The sequence below is a fragment of the Larus michahellis genome, chromosome 8 (assembly GCF_964199755.1).
Source record: "Larus michahellis chromosome 8, bLarMic1.1, whole genome shotgun sequence".
NCBI lineage: Eukaryota > Metazoa > Chordata > Aves > Charadriiformes > Laridae > Larus > Larus michahellis.
In genome coordinates this window covers 36,653,888-36,675,234 of record NC_133903.1, presented here as the reverse complement: position 1 = coordinate 36,675,234, position 21,347 = coordinate 36,653,888, and the positions used below count along the sequence as shown (strand labels likewise).

General features: G+C 39.1%; 2 protein-coding genes across 7 annotated transcripts in view; one reads left to right on the top strand and one right to left on the bottom strand.

The window, feature by feature from the left end:
- SNX7 (sorting nexin 7) overlaps positions 1–17,879 on the top strand; it is a 34,464-nt gene extending 16,585 nt beyond the window's left edge. Inside the window, exons 8-10 of one of the 5 annotated variants that reach the window (XR_012588785.1) lie at positions 5,440–5,592; positions 13,728–13,948; positions 15,129–17,879. Coding sequence is in view for 4 of the 5 variants with exons in the window: in XM_074598255.1 (XP_074454356.1) it covers positions 5,440–5,592; positions 13,728–13,808 (234 nt within the window). In the remaining variant the exon portion in view is untranslated. Of the gene's footprint in view, positions 1–585; positions 1,839–4,160; positions 5,218–5,439; positions 5,593–13,727; positions 14,137–15,128 lie in introns of those variants that run through there. The other 4 variants (XM_074598255.1, XM_074598252.1, XM_074598254.1 and 1 more) reach the window with 4 other exon arrangements.
- Positions 3,050–21,347, bottom strand: part of PLPPR5 (phospholipid phosphatase related 5) — a 93,086-nt gene continuing 74,788 nt past the window's right edge. The window contains exons 6-7 of one of the 2 annotated variants that reach the window (XM_074598256.1): positions 8,666–8,743; positions 3,050–3,428 (exon numbers count right to left, since the gene is read on the bottom strand). In XM_074598256.1, coding sequence (XP_074454357.1) covers positions 3,402–3,428; positions 8,666–8,743 — 105 coding nt within the window. In that variant the 3' untranslated portion in view covers positions 3,050–3,401. The remainder of the gene's footprint in view (positions 3,429–8,665; positions 8,744–21,347) is intronic. The other variant, XM_074598258.1, reaches the window with a different exon arrangement.

The window sequence follows — 21,347 nt, the reverse complement described above, 5'->3', positions numbered from 1 at the left end:
CACCTTCATTCATTCTAGTGAAGTCGAACTAACTGGTAGCCCACGGGGGCAGGCATCCCCAAACCCATCATTAAATTTTTGATTGCTTAACTCTCCAGCCTAAATAATGTCCTTTAAGCACAGTGCTAACACAAAGTGTTACACAGTGTAAATAATATATAAAAATTACTAAATAATAATCACCGTAACTTTTTAGTACATCAGAGGAGAAAGCCCTTGACATTTCAAGTACTTTTTATTAGGACTGTCATGATTAGCTTTCATGTAAAGATGAGCTGTTTAGATAGTTTTGGCACTTGAAATGCATATTTTTATTTGATTTCTTGTCACTGAGCTGCATAAATAAGAACGTATTACCAGTGTCTCATATGTACGATGGCAGTGGTATGCTTTGTAACATTTTGCCTCTGCGTATTGCAGTAGGAGAGTGAGTAAATACCTCTGGTTTTGTTTTTTCCTGAAGTAGAAATTCTGTTTACTTTTATCTTATATTGTCCTCTCATTTCACTGCCTTTGTGCGCTCTAATCTGGTTTTGTTTCTCTGCTTCCTCTGCCGCTTCTCCTGTCCTTTGTTTACGTATAAAGTTTGAAGCTGTTCTAAACCACAGGGAGGACGGTGAGTTGGAGAAGGCCCCGAGGCTGGGAGCTGGGGTAGCGATGGCAGGTCCTAGTCCTCTGCTGGCTGCAGGACATCGTATTCCCATGCTGACTCATGAGGGCACGCGCGGATGGGCAGACCCACTGCCAGCTCCTCCCGTAGCCTGACCATGTCCCCAGCACCCCGGGCCACGGGTGCCCCCCATCCTGGCAGCACGCAGTAGTTGCATCGCGCGTAAAAAGCACAGTATATATTAAGAATGAGCCTTATGGGTCCCCTCCGACTTGAGACATTCTGTGATTCTGTGATTCTAAGAATTTATTCTGGCAGAAAGGAGTGTTATAGATCATTGTGTAAGTTATTTTTATGCAGATAGTTCCATCAACTTTTCAATGTCCCTTTTAATCAGGACTTCCCATTTGTATGGGTTGTTGGCAACCCGCTCAAACCAGTAGCATTTGCACAGAGCGATTCAGCGAGGAATTTCAATTTCATACAGCTTGTTTAGCAGCTACTCTTGTTGCTCGCCACTGCAGGGAAGGAACATTGCCTGGCAGGACCCGGTCTTTTCAGAATGTATTACTGTTATAATCTGATGGAGTCCTCAAACAAGGTGCATGCACTCTCTCTTCCTGAACTGTTACAGACAAAAAGAAATATTTTTCCCTTTAGCATAGTATTGATCATACCATGTTGATTAGATATTGACAATGGTTCACTCCATAATGAGATGTTTGTACTTGCTTCCAGTAAAATTTGGAGATCAGTTTGCACAGCCTGGTCTTTTTTCTCTGTTTCTGTGTTTCCAAAACTGTGTTTCCAGTTTTGGTAAAAGCCTTTGGACAGTGTGATTATCCAGGTGTTTGGATCTTTGCTTTATCTTTCCAACCCCTCTATTTCTTACTTATTTCAAAAAATCCTGTTTCGGAGAGCCTGATTTCCTTGCAGTCTCACGAGTAAGCAGATGTCTGTTAGTCTAATCTGATCATAAAATCCTCTGTTCTCTAATTGAGTGGCAGATGTATCCTGAAGACTTTTTCTTAATTACAATTTGAAGGCTTTTTCTATTAATGACAGTTTGGCCACAGAGAATAGTGTACTGATATTTTTAACCATTCAAGTAACTTTTAACTGTTTTCTTAATCAGCATTTTACTGTGTTTTAGTTTTTATTATGTGTGGAAATGTTTTGCTGACACTTCTAACCGGACTGATTTCAGAATAAAAGGTGGTCATAACACAGGTGCTCTTATCGGAATTGACACTGAGCTTGGCTGTATTTGCATATTTCTATTCCTAAGCAGAACTAGTGTAGCTTCTAATGATCTCATAGATGTCAGATTGAGCTTGTCAGTGCAATCTAGTAGCCAGAAATTCTGCTGACAATGAGTGGCATGAACTCTAATCTCATTTGAAGTACATTTCCACCATAGATAAGGAATCTCAGACTGTCACTAGAGCTGATAAAAGGCTGTGAGATCTTTAGCATCGGTCACAGCAAACATTAAATGATTTAACAAACAGGAGGTTATACAGCAGGAGAATACAAACCATCCCCAAGGTCAGTGCAGCTGAAATAGGCTGGGATCGCAAATTAAACCTTAGGAGATGTCAGGCTCATCAGCTGGGAAAAAATGTTTTCTTGAGCTGTGTTTCTGCCATTGGGCTTTTAGAAAGCTGCTCATGGTGCTGTGCAAAAGCCAAAACTTTGTGTCCCACTCCAAAATTTAGACCATGAAGAAGGCAGTTGTTTAGGGTATGGAAGGTTTGAAGACTGATTTTGGATGCAGGCTCGAAGAGAGATACTTGGGAGGACTTGGGTGTCCTCCTGCTTATGTAGACCTTTCTTACCTCCAGACCTCTGTCTGTTAAGATGTTGGAGTTTGTGGCTGCATTGCTCCCACGCTCCATTCCGAAGGCATATGCAGCAACACTACTGCATCCCTTTGTGGTTTGTGAGTTTTTAACAGTTTTGGCCCTGCCACTAGCAATAATAGTAATTCTGACAAAAGGTTGATATAATGTGCTCTGACAGAAGCAGATAAGCATTAAATGCTAACTTAAGGATTCTAGCGCTCAGCCTTGAAACTGAGTAGTAAAGAGATGAAATGCAGATCTATCACATTCTGAATATATCTTATGTTTTAACTCTGGGCTAAAAAGGGTTAGTATCACCAAGCTGTAGGATTAATTAATGTAGCAGATAGAAATTCAGGCTATTTTGCATAGTGAGATTGTGTAAACGGCTGTGTGACTTACTAGATAATTTGGCTACTGAGCCAAGGCTCTTTGGCTACAGGTCGCACTGTTCATGTCTGGTAGCGCCCTGCCCTAGCAGCATCTGGCTCCCATGTTCCTGTCCCGTGGTCCGATGTCTGATTAGCACTGTGCTGTCCTTCTCTGGGGGTCACTGATGTGAGATTTAATTTATCACACCAAAGCGAGATCAATGTAAGAAAATGGATTCGGAAGCATATTTAATTTGCAGGATAAATTGTAACAATTTACACCTTGTAAATGAGGAACAGACTAGGTAGATGTTTTTGTTGAGAGCAAGCCATTCTTCTTTGATTTCTGCTGTCATGGCAGCTGAAAAGGGTGGCATTTATGTTTCTTTTCAGTTGTGAAAAAGTAGATCTTAAACCTCTCTACTTGAGGTGTGGCCTAATGCTGTCTTTAGACCTTTAGTCCAGCTCTTGGCTTGATACAACACACAGTTTCTTTTGGGCTTTAGAGGTGATGTTTAAAGCGCGTATCCAGGCAGGGATGTAGAACAGAGTCTGCCTGTCCACATCACGTTGTGACTACACCGTGGAAGAAATTCGTAGTTCCTAGAAAAGGCAAGACAAAAACAAACTGTAAAATAAATGTCTTAAAGATATGAAGAACGAGATAAAGGGAAGCTGCTGCTGCCAGGACTTCTAAGTTGGAGAAGTTCTTTACGTGTGTAGCCTGGCTCATTCCCATATGGCGACTTTTTTCTTGCAAAAGCAGAAAATGGATTCAACTGCCTTTCCTACTCCAAATCATCTAAAAATATTCACTGTTTTCTGTATTCTGTGTGTATTCATTCTTGGTATTTGAAAGAAAGGCGATTAACTTGGGACATGCCCAAGATACCGAATCCAGCTGCCTCTAATTCCTTTGAAGATAATTTCCCCACATGTAAACTTTGGTTTAACCTTTTCGTATTGAACATAGTGCTGGTAGTTGAAATCACCTTTGTCCATAATTTGATTACTGGTCTGGCTAGGTAATTGGACTTCAGCTTTTCAGTAAAGTAGAAATAATATTTTGCATTTTGTTCTTGATTAATAACCAGTATTTCATTAATCTATAAATGTGTCAAGGAAAATCAGTGTAGAAATCAAGTCTAACTAAAAATGTTTATTCATCTGTGTATCATGGAATGTGGAGAAAATCCATTCAGATGAAATTTTCAGTTTTACTAGCAAAGGAGTTTTTGGCTACTTTAAGAGCTGAAGCGTTCTAGTACGTCAGGCTGAATTGGGATTGGTGGTTTGTGAATTAAGCGCTGGGCTCAGGTTCTGTCCTGGTTTCAGACAGTGCTGCTTAGTTGGCGTCTGATGGCGGCAGCGCTGCCGGCCCTTGCACTGGAACACCCTCCTCCCTGAATGGTTCAAGCTGGAGGCTGCGCATCAAGACTTTCTACATCCTGCTCTGAATTTTGGCATCTCTGCATTCGGCCCATAGCCTGAGCATTCCTTGAAAATCCTGGAAGTTAATCCTGGGATCCTGAAGTTCATATCAATGACAGCAGCAGCTCTGCAGAGGGCACGAGGAGATACCAAATTTACAGGGCTGTTGTCTGAGGAAACAACTATTTGCCTGACAGCAGAATACAAGAAGAGGAAGGTGTACGGGACCCGAGCTGCAATGGAAACAAGACAAGGAGATGAATTTCTGCTTGCTGTTTCTTATTGGTGGTGTTTCTGCCTGACCTCCCTCCTGCTGCAGGCAGGCGCTGTGCAGTCCCAGCAGATGGATTTGCACTGTGGCTGCAGAAGATGCACCTCATTCTGTGACTGGGTGACAGCCAGAGCTGACACAGCTGATTAGCACATGACAATAGGTAACAAAATTATTGAGAGGACTAGAAGACTCATTAAAGAGTCTCTGTCCACTTACTCATTCCCATTAGCTGAAAAGTCACTTTATGCATCTACAGTAATTAGAATAAAATTATGTCTGTAGAGTAGCCCTCAAGGTTTTTGATCCTGGATCGCTGTGAAAGAGTTTTTTCTCTGCAGAAGTCCCTTGGTTTAGTTTCTTTCTCTGCATCTGTATTTCTCTCTCCCTCACATGGTCACACGGAGGTCAGTTCCACAAGAAAAGATGGCAAGGTGACAGGCAAGAAATCAGAAGGTTTGTGCTTTTGATTTCTGCTGTCTTCTCCCCATTCTGGTTTCTCCTGAGGTTATCAAAGGTTATGTCAGGGCTTTCTCAGCTTTTCCGTCCAAATCTAATTTGTATAGTTGATTCTGCCTCAGTAGAGCCCTCTATATTTTCCTTTTTATGTGCATTACTGTCAAGTGCTAGTGAAGAGGTGCCAGAGTCTGTGAATTCTCAGTCAATAAAAATATCTTCAGCAACACTTTAATTCTGGTCTAGAATTTCTGTTATTAATATTTCAGAAACTGTAACAATTTATTAATTAAGAATAAAATTTAGATAGATCCCTGGGAAATTATTTTCTGTGCTAAGTTAAATACCAACCTTGGTTCTGCAGATCTGTTTGTTTGCGCTACAATCACTTGATTTCAATCACTTTTGAAATGGTGACTTTACTAATATTTTTTAACATTTACAATTCATATTTAGTTCTCAGAAGAGATTGGGAAACTTGAAGACAAAGTCGAATGTGCCAATAATGCCCTGAAAGCGGATTGGGACAGGTGGAAGCAAAACATGCAGTATGATATGAGATCAACGTTCACTAATGTGGCTGAGAATAATCTCCATTATTATGAAGAGGTAAAGCACTTTCTCATAGCCATGTTCTTTTTTCATTGATTATTTCAGTGGAGAAGTCCATGGGTTGTCTTTAAAGAGGAATTTTTGCATTTTAGTTCAAACCTGTGTTAACTTCAGAATCAGGTTTTGCAGGAAGAGGGAGGCAGTTACCCTTAATTTGACACATTTCAAGCCAAATAGATTTTACTTGTGCCCAAGTGGTTGATCCCGAGTTCATCATCGACAGAGGGCACTCTTGTTTTACTAACCACAGCAATTTGGAACATGTTTTTTGGTTCAATGTGAGCTGCTATATTTCAGTTTGGGAACCTTTTGCTATTACTGCATGAAGAAGCCCTCTGGAAAGCTCAAACTTGATCTCATATGAGGAAAACGTTTAAATGTGACTCCATTTCAGACAGCGCATTCAGGAAGTCCTTGTTATTTCTCTAAGGAATTGTCTTTTATGAATTAATCAGACTTTACAAGGATAAAGAAGAACAATACAATTTTGAGAAGTCAATATAAAAAGCTTATTGCACTTTTCAAAAAAAATACAAATGCTGCAAGTGTATGCAATTAATAAATTGAATCTTTTTATAATTGAAACAGTACTTCAGAAAGAAAGAAAAGTGGGTGAAATTAGATTTTGATTTTCAACACAAATGCCACAGTTAATATTCGTGGTAAGAACTGCCTTTTACTGGACTACATACTAAGGAAGAGAACATGAAAATATATAACAAAATATGTTAAGCAATCTGTGAAGTTTCTTGATGGGGAAGACGTTGTTGACTGAAGAACGCATTTTGAAAATATCCTGGATGTCTTGAATTCTTTTAAAGAATTTATCCTTATTTTGTGAAAAAAATGGGAATACACTAAGCCATCTATTACTCATAAGTTAGTAATTTTCACAGATATATGTTGACATCTGTAACTTCCAATTCTGTATTTTGAACTTTTTATGGATTGCCCGTGAGCCAATGACAGTGTCCTGATTTTACAAATCATTTCGTTAAAACATAACTGAAAAGACAGAGCTCTTGATCATCGAGTCTAATTAATTAACATACAGTCTGTGAGATGCACGGACATTGACAATCTGTTGTTAGATATTAAGATCAAAATATTTTCTGAAATCAGGCAGAAAGCTCTTGGCATCCTCTCACATTTTCTTCAGTTATTGATGATCTCTGACTTCTATATCAGCAATACGTATGTTAAAATGATGCTAAATATATTGGACTATTTTCTTAATGAGCGATTAGTTAAATTAAAACACAAAAATAATTCTTTTGTTCTCTTTCCTGTCTAGAAATACTTTTTGCTGAATTAGAATTTTAATTCAGAACGCCAAAGCTCATACTGTACAGTAAATTACTATCATTAAGTCACAAACTGCAGAAAATAGTTCAGCTATCTTTGCAACTGCCAGTGGTTCTTATTAAATAGCCTCTGAAATACTGGAGGAATTGGTTTATACTGAGACATTATTCTTTGTTGGTGCTTTTCTTGAATATTGAAATCTGCATAGAATGTTTTTCTTTGCAAAGTGAGGGCTTACCAATTTTTTTCTGTTTTATCAGAAAATCATTCTCTTAATCCCGACATTCAAGACAATTTGATAAAATTCATATTAAATTGGGAGTTTTGATCTAAAATACGCATGTTTATTTGAGACCTGTAGTTAATGTTGATGTTTAATTACTGGAGAAGTGATTACTGTCAGAGGCCCTTATATTACAAACTACAGGTGTGTAACGCACTCCTGAAAACAGCAGGAGCACCAGCCCTGGCACCACTTTCACTGTTTGGGAGTGAAACTTCAGGAAGGGAATCTCAGAAACCTGAGAATCAGAACACGATTTTTATGCTTTAAGTAGAAAACAAAATCCTACCTTAAAGATAACAGTTTGAGTCTCAGTCATTAAACTCATGCACAAACACCGTGCCTGTTACAGTGGTTTTCACCTGTTCAGTTGTTACTTGCATCATTAATGTTCTCTCACATGTCTGAAGTTCAATTACTCGTTCATGCTTCTGATGCACCATTTTATACTTACTAAGCATTTTCTTACTGTAGCATCCCTCATCTTAGTTCTTGCCTTTATTTTTCCCCCAAGCATGTTCTGTGCATGCTCCCAGGCACCATGGATGCCATGGATATAATGAAGTTGCCCAGCTCTTCTGTCCCCCTCCTATGAGGAATCATCTCCTACTTTCTAACTCAGTCACTACCTGCTTCTCCTCCTTTCCCCAGTTTTTTTTCCCCCACCAGTTGAACTCCTATCCTTGCCTCTCCACAAGCAGTGTCCCATTCCCTTCTCTACAGCAGTGTCTCATGGTGCTCCTCATTATTCCCCAGTCTTGCTGACTTGATTTCCCAGGTGCACAACCTAAGCAGGGCTCGATCCTGCTAGTGACGCCATTCTCTGCATCCCTTAAATTTCTGAGAGCTACGGAATAACGAGAGACAGACATCTCATGTCTTCTGGCGGCTTTCGCACTAGGGAATCCAGTTTTTCAAGACTGTATAGAACTAAAGCCAGTGTGATCAAGCACAACACAGCAGTGGGTCAAAGTACACTAGAATTTCTTAAATGTTATTTCCTCTTTGTCACAATATGGGGAAAGAGTATGACCTTACATTTGGGGTTTTCCTCAATTGTCATTGCCTAGGGCTTCTGCTGTCAACTTGTCAAGCATCACTTAGGCAGAATAAAAGAGTATGACTCCCTTAATCTGAATTAATGTTCAAGTTACATGAAGTGCTATTTTAAAGTGTTACCTATAATTATATTTCTCCCTATTTACTAATTTAAAACAAGTAAAGGTATTTCTGTAGCCTTACAGTTTACTGACATTTAATATAATTGAATAAGAAGTGTTCCTTTGTTTCTATAGCTGTGGAATCACCAATCTCTTTGTGTCTCTCAATGCTGTGGTAATGAAGACACTAATTAAAGCCCAGTGTTGCAAATTTACAGGGTGCTCCTATGCAGACCTATGAGAATGAAGGCTTTCCTGTGATAATGTACAAGCTATGTTATGATACATTTACATATAATGTCATTTAGTAGCCAAGAGTTACCATGACTGAGCAATCATTTGGCATTCCTGTAGCTGGTCTCAAGAGTTCACAGACTTCTCTACTTCCTTCACTTTGCTTCTGGAAAAGAGTTGAGTACATGCTTAAGTCTCTTTGTATTCCACAAAGGTTTAAAGCCAATAACATACTGTATTAATAATGACCATGAGTGCATTGCTAAAATAGGGGGGATTTACTGAAACTATATGAAAAGGTTTTAATTTTTAAACATTCAGAACTTTACTCCTATTTCTGAAGCAAATAGCATCAATTTGTTTGCCTTACAGGTAAAAGTTCTTGAGTGAAGTACGTGTTAACACCATACTATTTATTTTACTCTTTTTCCCCATGCCTGAGGTGTGTCACTGTTGTCTGAAACAGCAGCCCTTAGTCCAGAAGTATCTGCCAAACAGCTGAAATCACAACCTGCCCATCAGCTGGGAAAGCTGATTATCACCAGGAGTATTTTCATTGTTAGGTGTAGATATTCTGCAGAGCCCTAACGATGCAGCATTACTAAAACCAAAACAAGATACAAAGGTATTGGTGGTGGTGGTGTTAGTATTATTTAGCTAGCGTGTCTGAAGTGTTCCTGGTGCAAATTAGCAAAACCAAACCAGGCAATGTTGAACTCTGGCTTCAAAGAGCAATTAAACATTTACAGATTTTTTGTTTTTGTGTTTACAGTAGTCTCTAGGATATTAACAGCATAAAAGAAAAAGAAGCACTTTAATTTTTCTCAGCAAAGAACTTGGTTAACCTGTTATATTCGAAAAACCACCGGAATAAGTAGCTAGATTTTGCAGCTAATCCAAAGACTAGTTACACATTATAAATCCATCAAATATATCAGAGTTTGGTTTTCCACTGCTCATGAGGCAGCCTAGTAAATGCAGGAAGACTGGGGATTTTTCATAATGTAGGATGATATTTAATTAGTTTTAGCATTGAAAGAACATGTTTTTTCTTGCGCATGGATGAGCCTTTGTTTTAAAGCGTAGCTTCTAATTTTATTTTTCTCATGTCAAACTAATCCTGTTAAATCTTTGCAGCTTAATCAGATAAAAAGCTAAAGTTATCTTTGATATAGCGAGATTCTTGTTGGTATTGACACAGCTTACTCTTTTCCAAAAACAGAAATAATTTCCTGATTTTCTTAACTATTTCAAGAATAATTTAGTTTATTTCTGTGACCTACATTGTTGTACAGGCACAAATTGATCCAGAAAGATCTGTTAGGGCAAAACAATTCCCCTTCCCCATTACAGCAACTTCCCTCTAACTCCAAAGCCCTTATGTACCTCTCTACCTAGTACTAGCTGTAGGAAAACAGAGGAGATTTGTTGTTGGCCCTAGAGGCCTCTGTAGCGATGCATATAACGAGTCATTTGGTTGCACAGCAAAATTTAGCTGCTCATGGATGTTGAGCACATCCTACCTTAGCCTGGGAATTTAGCTCCAAACTTCATGTGATTTTCAGAAGATCCCACATGGCTCAGCGAGTTTGTCTCTGTGCGTGTTGCTTCAAAGCCAGGATCCATCTTTGAACCCTCATTTGCTTCAGACATAAAAATTTCTTTTAAATACTTCTAGGAAGACATTTTTTTTTCCAGTGGGAATCACTATTTCTATGCACTCCAGTTTTGTTTCCTTGCACCCAGAAACTACGAAAGTATTTTTTGTCTCTCTCTCAGACACACACAAGACTTCATTTTCAGATTCTACTCCAGAAAATGCCATCATAAATGATATTTTTAAGGTATCAACCATGAAAACAGGGAACTGGAACAGAAACACGCATGGCCATGTGACACACTGCTGCTGTTATCATCCCTACTACACATTCTATTTTTATATCTCCTTTTTAGTTAGATATACAATTGTACTATATGACATCCTTTTTGCTGTTTTTTCTAAAAATGATGTTGCAGAATAGATGTGTGACCTGCAGTAGTAATCAGAATATTTTAGGTAAAGTAGCCTTATTTAAGCTCTTGCTATTTCATTTTGTGTATTTAGGCTTTATGTCTTCCGCCAGGCTTTTCCAAGTAATTGGATTATGAATTTCAATCCTGTGCATGCACATTTAATTTCCTGGGTTTGGGTTTTCTTTTTTTGCCCTTTTCTGTCTCCTTTGTGAAAGCTGCTGATCCTCTGTTTAGATCTCTGTTTTCAACCTCCCTGGAGAACGAAGTAAAATCATTCTCTAATACTGTTGAAGTATACATCACTAACGAAATGTCGTTTATGCAGTTCATGCTTCACAATATAAAAAGCTTGAGCCTAAGGCACAGAGACCTAGTTTTGTTTTGGTATGGTTAATTATAAAACTTGTCAGCTGTAGCGGCACTGTGATGTCTGACAGTGAAATGAGCCACCATTGCTCTTACATTTTGGAAAATGTGTTTTGGTTATATAAAGGAGGATAAATTAAAAACTGAAGAACTTGTGTAACTGAAAAAAATGCTTTGCATCTTTGGAGAGACTTCAATAGATTGTATCTATCTGGTTAAGTGACATACTGTGACTGCATTTTAACACGTGCAGTTTGGCTCAGTGTTGCAAAGATAACAGCCATTTTTACATTCCACCCAGTGCTGATATATGTATTTTAATTCTCATTACTGAAATTACAGAATTACAAAACATGGAGTTACATGGTATAAATTAAACTCTGGTTCAGAAAAAAAAAAAAAAGTCAGTCATTGCCAACCAAAGACTTTTCAAGCAACAGTGATCATTTGTCCCACACCTAGCAAAAGCCTAGGAAAACAGATGTGCCTTGCAGCTTTCCAGGGTGGTAATCCAGGCTGGGCTCTCGCAAACAGAAATCTGAGTCTGAGCGCCGCAGTGAAGACACAGTGCTAGAAGCTGCCTCACTGACATTTTAAAACCAAGAAGCCACCCTCCAGCTCAAGCATCTCAGATAGATCCAGCTGCCACAGTGTCACATGAAGTAGGGGAGAATCTAATAATCAAACTTTAAAGGCTTTATACAAAAGATCAAAAAGACCAAGTTTGGAACACTTATAGATCACTGTTCATGATAACACTGTTTTCACTGTTTCTCCCCCATTTTATATTGACCATTTCAAAACAACATTTCTCCAAAAAGTCAATGGAGAAAGCAGATTTCCATGTGAATCTTATCCTGTTTCTCTCTTTTCACAGTAATTCAAACCTTGGATGTGCTCTGAACAGTAGCATAATGTTATGTGCAAAAGCAGCAGAAGCAAGTTGGGGATTTTGTCAGCAAGATCAGAAAAGAAAGGCTGGGGAGTAGATTTGTGGTTTCCATAGTCCAGGGTACAATATATGAACAGGAACAGTCTCTAACGTGCCTGATAATGACCAAAAAGCTATGCAGAAATAAGCTCCTGCATACCTTTTTCCTTTGTGATCTCTTAGGTCAGTCGGCTGTTTTAACGTCTCACATTATTTTGCAGACCCACGTCTTCTACTTTTTTATGTCTTCAGAGACATAATCACTGCTGACTTTTGTTTGCTGTTTCTTGTTACTTTTGTCGCCCATAATTTTATGGGTATCCCTGGTTCTGTGTCCTTGTGTCATCATGGATTCCCACAACTCTGGTCATCCTGTGTCTCCTTCATTTTGCTCCTTGAGCTTATACTTTAACATTATTCATGACTATCAGATCCTCCCACTCGTCTGCTTGCACATAGACATGCAATAATACCAGGACCTAGGCTCTTTAATGTAGTAGGGTTAAATCTACATATTTAATGGCAGAGTTTTGAAGTCATTCACTAGAAATGTCTAATAAGACAGAGTTAGGTGGCTGTAAGTTCAAGCAGCATGAATGCCAGCGTATTTTCCATGTCTCCTAAGCAATGACAGATGGATGCTAGATACTTCATTGTAGCTGGGCTGAGCAAATTCCTGTGGCTTGAATAGCTTATGGCAAAAGTTTTCACTTAGGAAATGATGCCGTTTTCAGGGTATTGTTTTAATTCAAAGTTCAGATAAATGGAGCATGCTGTCCAGGTTTTAATATAAAAGAAGATATTTCCTGAGAAATTTCAGAAGACTTATTTATTGTGAATATTTCAGATTCTTCATGAAAAAAAAATGCGTACAGTAAGTGGTAAATAAGCTGCATTGTCAAGAGCAATAGGTATGAGTGTATAAGTTAAAATTTTATTAGAACATTTCTATTTCTATTTTCTATTTTTTCAATAGCATCAAAACAATAAAATTATTGCATGAGTTTGCCTGCCCTGTTCTAATGACAGACTTGAAAGAGCAGAAACCTGGTACTTTGGGTAGCATGCATCAGCACACCACAGGTTACCTGGTGATAGCCTTGCCATGACTCTCAACACTAATCTATGCTTTATAATGGTTTGCCAAGCTGTCAACACTCATTTAAGCCAAATTAAATCGAAGTCATTTGGGGATTATTTTTTTTTTGTCATTTTACTGCCTACAGTCTTGGTGCTTCAAATAAAAACATTAGTTTGTACAATTATAAATACATTTTTCTGTGAGGAGACAAATGCCACTTGTTGTAAGGATGACAGTTTCCCCACCCCACCCCCCCTCCCTGCCTTTCTGGTCCCATTTTTTTCCCATTACTAGTGAAAAATGAATTCTCTGTGTGTTTAAAAAAAACTGTTTAAATTTAACTTGGAAGGAAAATTGGGTATACAGTAGGAATCCACAGAGATTACAAGGGAACTGTGCCTGACAGTGAGCTTTCTATTTGGAAGAAATCTTTGCCTGTAACTAAAGGGAGAGATTAAAGAAGAGCATAATTAATGTTAGCATCTTCCACGCTAACACATACAATTACGATGCTCACAGTGTGTGCTTGTCATAATGTAAAAGTGACCTTTACAGCTCACTCAGCATGTTGGCTAACATTCTGCATATCACTGAGCTGCCTAGGAAACCACATTTTGCTCTTACCATAGTCCCACAAAAGCAGCTTGTGACAATGCATACGTATTCTGCTTTTTTTTTTTTCTTCTTTTTCTCCTTGGGTATCAGTTTTACAGAAATCTTTCTGCTATACTTATATGTGTATCTGTTTTTTTTTTTAAGTGCCTTGCAACATGGGAGTCCTTCCTAGCATCTCAAAGAGTGGATCTTCATGTGGAAGAAGATTCTGAAGACAGGCCTTGAGTAATATCTCTGCTCGATCTCTGCCTTTTCCATGCATTTTCTCCCAGCCAAAGAAGTGCTTTACACAAGATCAGATACATTATTAAATTTAACTGTTAAAAATCAGTGAAATGCAGGAAACCAGCTTACTGAAAACTCAGGTATTCTAGTCCTGAAATCCATTTTGGAACATGCTATATATTGCTTTATATTGCTTAGCTGTGATTTTACATATTTTTATGCCAAGTGTTTGCATACAATTGTTTTCATAAATATTGCATAATTTGGATATAAAGTATTTTAAATATGTAAAAATAGCTCCATTTTAATAAAAAGTTTAATAAGGAAAGCTTGTCTTCATTCTGTGTCCTAGTCTTTAAGAAGTATTTTGGTATTTTAGCGTGCTTGTTATATTCTCTTTTTTGAGTAATTTCCTGTGCTTGTAAAATTACCTACTGTAGTCTTCAAGGAGCTCTTTAGTATTATTTTAAAAGATTGTGCTAGTCACCCGATGGCAACATGGTACAGAAAGATGCTGAAAATGTTCTATGAGATTAATACTGCTTTAAAGTACTGTTAATTCAGTTTGCAATATTTACAGTTCTATTAAACATCTTCGATTTGACATTTTTTAAAGGATAAAGAAAAAGTGGCAGTTCATGAAACAGGCTTTCTACAATGATACAATGTTAGTTGCTGCACTGATCCTGCCAACACAAGAGCTTCCATTTGGAGTTTGCAGGATCAAACTTTTACTCCCATGGCTGACCTTCCCATAATCCTTAATTTCCTCCCTTTTTGGACAGCCAGCGTGGAAGAGAAAGGGATAAGAAAGAGAGTTTTGCATTAAAATGATTAGCTGATTCACTCATGCAATATGCATTAAAGTGTTCCAGTCATTGAATTATTCCACCCAAAAGGTCTGTCATTCTGCACTTTCCTGCAGTTGTTCCCCCTGGTAGTTACGGTCTGAGCAAGCCTATGTATGAATGTGGAAAGAATGAGGTGCAGGAATCGGGGAGAGCTGGCCTTGCAGAACAGCAGGGCTTCAGCCGTCACCTTCACCTTCTGTGGTGGCATTTTGTGAGCTCGCCCTTGTCAGTCACCTAATGGCTGCGGGGGGTCGGCTCCTGAGCACACGACTGCGCTTGGGTGGCTGTGGACCTCTCCAAGCTGGATGAGTCATTTTGTGTCTTTGATCTTAAGAAATTTAGATTGCAAGAGAGGCCTGGAATACCAGCACGGCCTTTTCAGCAATGCAAAGATGACCGCTCTCATGCTGCCCCTGTGAAGTATTAATGAAAGCTCAGCTTTTTTTTTTTTTTTTTTTTTTTTTTTTAGCTATAAAATAGCAGTTAGGATGCTTCTTAAACACTGCACGAAGCATGCATCGCTCCCAGCGTGGGCAACTCGCAGATGAGAGGCGAGCGGGTCCGTGTGAGGAGGAAGGTGGGGTGGTGCCGAGGGTGCCGCACAGTCTCGTGTCCAGCAGTGCTGGCAGCGGATGCCCGCAGGAGGCATGGAAGAACAACGTGCCTGGACTCTGCTCTTTTCCCACTGTATCCTTCCTGCTGATTCTTTTTTTACATCAGAGATTCTGTCAATGTGCTTAATAGCCCTTAATGCCTTTTCCTCTGCTTTATTTTCTTTTTTTTCTATCTTAAACTTTTAGGATTTACCATGCTGAATATCAATGGATTCCACAATTTAATTTGCAGCACAAATCAATTTATTTTGTGATTTCCTAAACCAGCTACCCAATAATTTCAGGTAATGCCCTCTGCCTCTTAAATTGTGAGAAGAGATGAAAAATTGTTTCCTATTTGTCTTCCCTGTGCCACTCAAGAATTTACAAACCTCTAGTGTGTCTTCCAAGCGCTGCCTCTTTTCCCAGAGGAAAAGCTGTAGCTTAATATCATCTTGTACAAAAGGCATTTCACATCTGTGCTCATCGTTGTATATTTTCTAGTTCTGCTGCAACTGGTGTTCAAAATGCAGGCACACCAGAAATGTACATTTTGCAATAATTATGCTTTGATTCTTTTCATCATTCTTTCCCACTAATTCCAAATTTATTTTTTAAAGTACCACTGAATGCTGAGCTGCCATTCTATAGAACTGTCCGCTAACATTAAGAGCTATTCTGAAGGTTACTAAATAATTTAATTTCCATCAGTGTGTATATCTAGAAGTGGCTTTTCCCCAGTGAGCATTAATTTGCATTTATTAATACTGAATTTTGTCTGCTGTTTCTAGCTCCTAATCTCTGAGCAGCGTACAGTCCTACAAACAGGATTCCAAAAAAACAGGCTGCAGTAACACTCTGTATACTAGATAAGCGAAAATTCAAGAAATTGAGCTTGAACAGGCTTACCTGGAAGGATACGAATGTTTAAGGGTAACCAAAAATTAAATACCATGACTCTAATTTAGGCTCCTGTAAGGAAAGGTAGTGTCTGGGTAGCTGAGATGGGCAATGCCGATGTGCATTGCATTGATTTTACCTGTATGTTCTGCGGGAGCAGAAAGCTGCTCTCTGAGGCATTTGGAAAGCACCATCAGAGATTTTGCATCCTTAGTAAAAACACAGGCTGTGGTTCATTATGTTCATGATTTATTTTTAATTTCTTTTCCTCTTTAGCTATAACTAACTATAACTTACGGGGGGAAAGACTTTAGTAGTCAGATATATAGGGCCATGTTGTCATTTTTCTGATTTTCTAGTAGCAGTATCATAATGCAAAACCAAGGTCTATTGTTAAGTACAATCAAACATTGTCCTTTTTGTGTCATGCAAATATTTCCGAAACTTACAATTTTATAGTCTATTGTGTATTTAGACCTATTTCCAAAGATTTTTATTTTTATGGAGTCTCACCTTCCTTAGGCTAATGCTTAGAAAGTGCTTAAACTATTCGATTACTCAAAATCAATCTGCCTATACTTACTGGATTTTCTTTCTGCTATTTTCAGATAGCTTTGTACACCTTGCTAGAGCCCAGCCACTGTAAATGACTTCTGAAGTGCCAGAAGTCTGACTAGGAATTCAACTTTCAGGCACGTATAGCTAAAAGCTTCTGTCTGGAGGCCTCGACGTCCTTATGCAGATTAAAATTAATTAAACACTTAAAAGGCAAATGTGATCTTCAAGAAAAGAAACCAGTGTAAAAATGGTGTGATGGTTTAGCGTGTCTGTCTGCAGACAGCATGAAACAACAGCTCTGAACAGTAGAAACTTTCCCATCCAGTTCTGTGTGGGTTTTGCTCTCAAATTTATGTGAGATCACTTTAAAACCAGCATTAGTATTTTATTGTAAAATAGAAAATTCAAACTGCACCTGCAGTTTCCTAGCTAGATAATCACCACTTGTGGAACACAGAACTGGCACAGCTTATCAGCACCCTCGGGCAGCCAGCGACAACGTGACCGAGCGTGTTTTTTCCTGGCCCAACAACTCCATTTTTTGCAGTGATGCCTTTTCTGCCCAGCATCAGAGATGGCACCACTGGCAGGTAATCGCGAGTTAATGGTCAAATACTTTCAAAATGCCCATTACAGCATTCTGAATTTATGTACAGGTACTTGGAAAGCACAAATGAAATAAATATTTAACAGAAAGGAAAGAGGCCTCCTTTTTCGCCCAGAGTTCAGTGTGCAAACCCTGACTCCTGGCTGACCACAACCAGCTTCCTCAGACAGTGCTGGGATTGCGCAGTGTGCGGGGCTGCAAGGTTTAGTCATTGGCATCTGTGTCTTGACCATAAAGAGGAAACAATCCCAAGACAGAAGAAAAGGTCAGTTGCTGAGAACATGCTGCCTCTTTACATGTGAGTGGTTCATACCTAGGGCCTGTAAACAATGCCTTTCTCTCTCTCGTTAGACTGAAAACACATACAAAGAACAAAAAGCTTCTCAGCTACCTAAGAGGGGAGCTGCCACCAGTGCAAACTGCTGGTAATAAAGGTAAAACAGAGATGGCTTATATGGGTAAGGCATCGGTGGCTCTAAGCACTGAACAATTTTAAATGGTTGCCTGGTGCAGACTCCGTTGCTTGACAAGCTTTGAGTGATCTTTGGCAAGATGCATGTCCAGAGAAAAAGGAAATAAATATGGGCAGAAAGAAAGAGCTGCTGGCCCCTGCTGCCGTCAGCCTGTACCCAAAATAGTGACTTTTCAAAAAGATTTGGGCTTTATATATTGAAATTCATTCATTTGCCTAATTGCTATGGGCAGGATTTCACTGATAGCGTCACTAAAATAAGGATAATGCTGGCATAAATTCATCATGAAACCAACCTTCCAGCAGGACTCTGCAGGCTAGGAGGAATATGAAGGAGGTTCCTTTCATATGCCCAACTCGCACTTCAATATTGCCTATCACCCTATTGCACAAACAGTCCCTTGCAGCTTAGTGAAGAATGGACAAGGGCAGCGGTGTATGTAATAGGCTCCTCTGATATGGTTTAAGTTTACTCAAACAAAATGGCTAAATAAACCTTTTCTGACAAATGGAGGAGCTCCTGCCTGGTAGCTGGTGGGGCTGACTCGAGTGACTAGAGGATCAAATTGTACAGCCTTAGCAGAAAGCACCTGGACAGCAAGGTGCACAGCTTTGAAGCTTTTGCTGTGTGACCCAGTCATGAACTGTTGATTGGCTTGTTGTTGCCTTGACACTAGCCCTGCCATCATCTTGGAGAGCGAAAAGCCTTATCTATTCAGTCCCACAAAGGCAGATAGTGAATCTAGAGTGATTAAAAGAAATGTTGGCCAACAAACTGAACCTCAAACTCCTTCAAGAAACGTACTGTGCTGCTTTTCCAAGCTGCACTGATGTTCGGGTGCAGCCCCACCGCCGGCAGGGGCTCAGCCCTGCTGGGAGAACAGAGAGGCAACAGTTCATCCGAACCTGCAAGGGGCAGCCACAAACTCTCAGTGGATTTGGGAGGTTTTGGGGACCTGAAAAGGGAAGGTACATCCTGGTTTACATAAGATACACAATTAAAGCAATGCAGAAATGTAAAAGGATGTCCTTGTTTAAAATATAATCGGAAAAATGATCAAAAAACATTGTATTAGTTTTCCTACAGGCAAAAAGCCATACTTTGAGGTTTAAAATTTTTGATCTAGACTGTGACATGACACTGAGTTTTCAGCAGGAATAATTCCTTTTATAACTGTATTGCTTAGAAGGTTAGTAATGGAAAAAGCATTATTATGTCTGTATTAATAATTAACCAAGAGTCGCCAGTAAGCCATTAACTGTCAAAGCCAAGCTAAGAAAATTCCTTGGAATCAAGGTATGGTTGGTTACACAGTGTGGGGAAGATTCACTGTTCTTCAAGTAATTGTTATAACACTTTGTCAGCTTGAAGAGCAACTGAATTGCCTTTTTGAATTAACTCCTTTAATCAAAAAATAAGTGGTTGCAATGTTATAATGTGATTTATTTTTTTTTACAAAAGTAAAGCATCTCAACAGGCTCTTTTGCAAATGAAAAGAAAATCGGATGTTTGTGGTTTTATTTGTACTCTGGAATTGTGTTCATTTAAATAATAAATTAAGCTTTCACCAGGAGGTAAAAAAATTGGATGTAAAATGAGAGCCAAGCAAGAAGCTCCATACATGTACAGCTGTCACAAAGCTCCTTACTTCCAAGTGGGGCACTGGTTTTTTTCACGCCGATGCTGCATTATTTGGCTGTTGGGTTACAAGACAAAGCCAGAGTCGCCCTGAAGATCTGCACCTCCTGCCCAGGAGCCTGTAAGAATTGCTTTGGGCCCCACAAAGCTGGTACTGAGCCCTTAAGGCTGGCAGGGGCTACCTAAAGGAGCAGCAGCTCATGGAAGTTTCAGAACCACTAATGCTTTTTCATCTACTTTTACTGCTTCATACCTCAGTATACAAGGTACAAGAGTCCAAAGTTTCTACCTAATAAAAGCAAAAGAGGTAAGTTTATGAGGGTCCCTTTCAACCTAAAAAGTATTCTATGAGTCTATAAAGTGAAAACTGAAAGTAATTCTATGAAGGGAAAAACTATTATAGGAATTCAGTACATCCTCTCCTACTTTTGTCCACCAGCAATACCTTTTGCAATAAACAAAAAAGCCTGGCAGATACTCTGCTGACATAAAAGTAAGGCTAAAGCAAGGTTAGAGAAGTATTTGTAATTGGGTTTGAGAGAAAATAGCTAAGTGAGAATAGCTCTTTGGAGATTATATATTCATTCACTGACAGGACAGTACATATTTTATAAGCAAATTAATTATGACAGCTTAACATATTAAAGTAAGTTGTTCAATATTCATTGGTGCCTTCCAGCATGTTACTTTATTCCTGTGATTGCATGTATTTTGTTACCATCTCACTGTGGGGAAGAAAAACAATGGAGAAATATAAAAGGACAAGCACAAAAGCAGAAAAAGCAACTAATTTATAATCTTCTGTGATGATGATTGTACACTATGGCACATCAATTGTTAAAAGAATTTAAAAATATCATACAAATACAGTTGTGCCTCATTTTGTCACATATGGCTACAGCGAATTAAGAAATACACTTCTGCTGAAGACTGAACCTAGAACTCTTTTTTTTGTATTAGCCTTTTCTTCATTTCTGTGTTTTTCCTGAAGCGGAGAGACTCTCAGTAGAGACCAGCATCAGCCCTATCCAGAATATTTAATAAAGGCAGTACTGGGTCAAACCAGCAAGTCTTTGCCACCTTTTTTTAACCAAGGTAAAAAAAAATCTTTCCATCAGAGCTGCAAAGCCAAATCCTACAGGCTCCACTGGTTTCTGCTCACCCACTGAGCACCTCACCCAGGTTTAATAAGGGCTTTTACAGCCACGTTAGGACAGGGTACACAGTCCCCTGACAGAGGGGCTGGCAAAGAGCAGGGCATGGAGGGCTGGGAGGCAGGGACGCGCTGGGGAAAGGTAACCCCGGTTCTCTCAGCCGCAGCGCTGCCCCAGTGCCCAGAGAGATGCCGAGGGGCAAAAGGAGCTACTCTACTGTGTCTTGTTACTCAAAAAAGATTCTGGGAGTGGTACAAAGATAACTGTCATCTGTCACTTGGATTGCAGTCTATACATAGAGTTTAGAATATAGAAGATCAAAAAATAGTATGGAAGGAAAAAAAATACCCTGGATACAATTAGGAGGATATTTTCTTTCATGACTTAAACTATATTTAGCTTCATTTTTAACCCTTAACTCAAAATGTTCCTGTTCCTACCTTATATGGCTTGCTACCTACACCGGGTGTGTGTTGCATCTGAAGTTTGTAAGGGTTGCTATGGGAATTCTGGCTGCACTGCTCAGAAAGTCATTGTCTGCAACTTGACAAAGCTGATGAACGTTACTGCTATATATGTTCATCTGCCCTTAGAAATGTTTGTCTCATGGATGACCTTTATGGAAAACAATATTATTTCATATCTGCTTTTTAATATGTCATCTCATTTATCAAAAGTATTTATTCAGAACAAATAAACTGCACAGCTGTCAAGATGTTCCTTGGGAGTCCCTCTCCAACAACACAGATCCAGTTGTTAGATTGT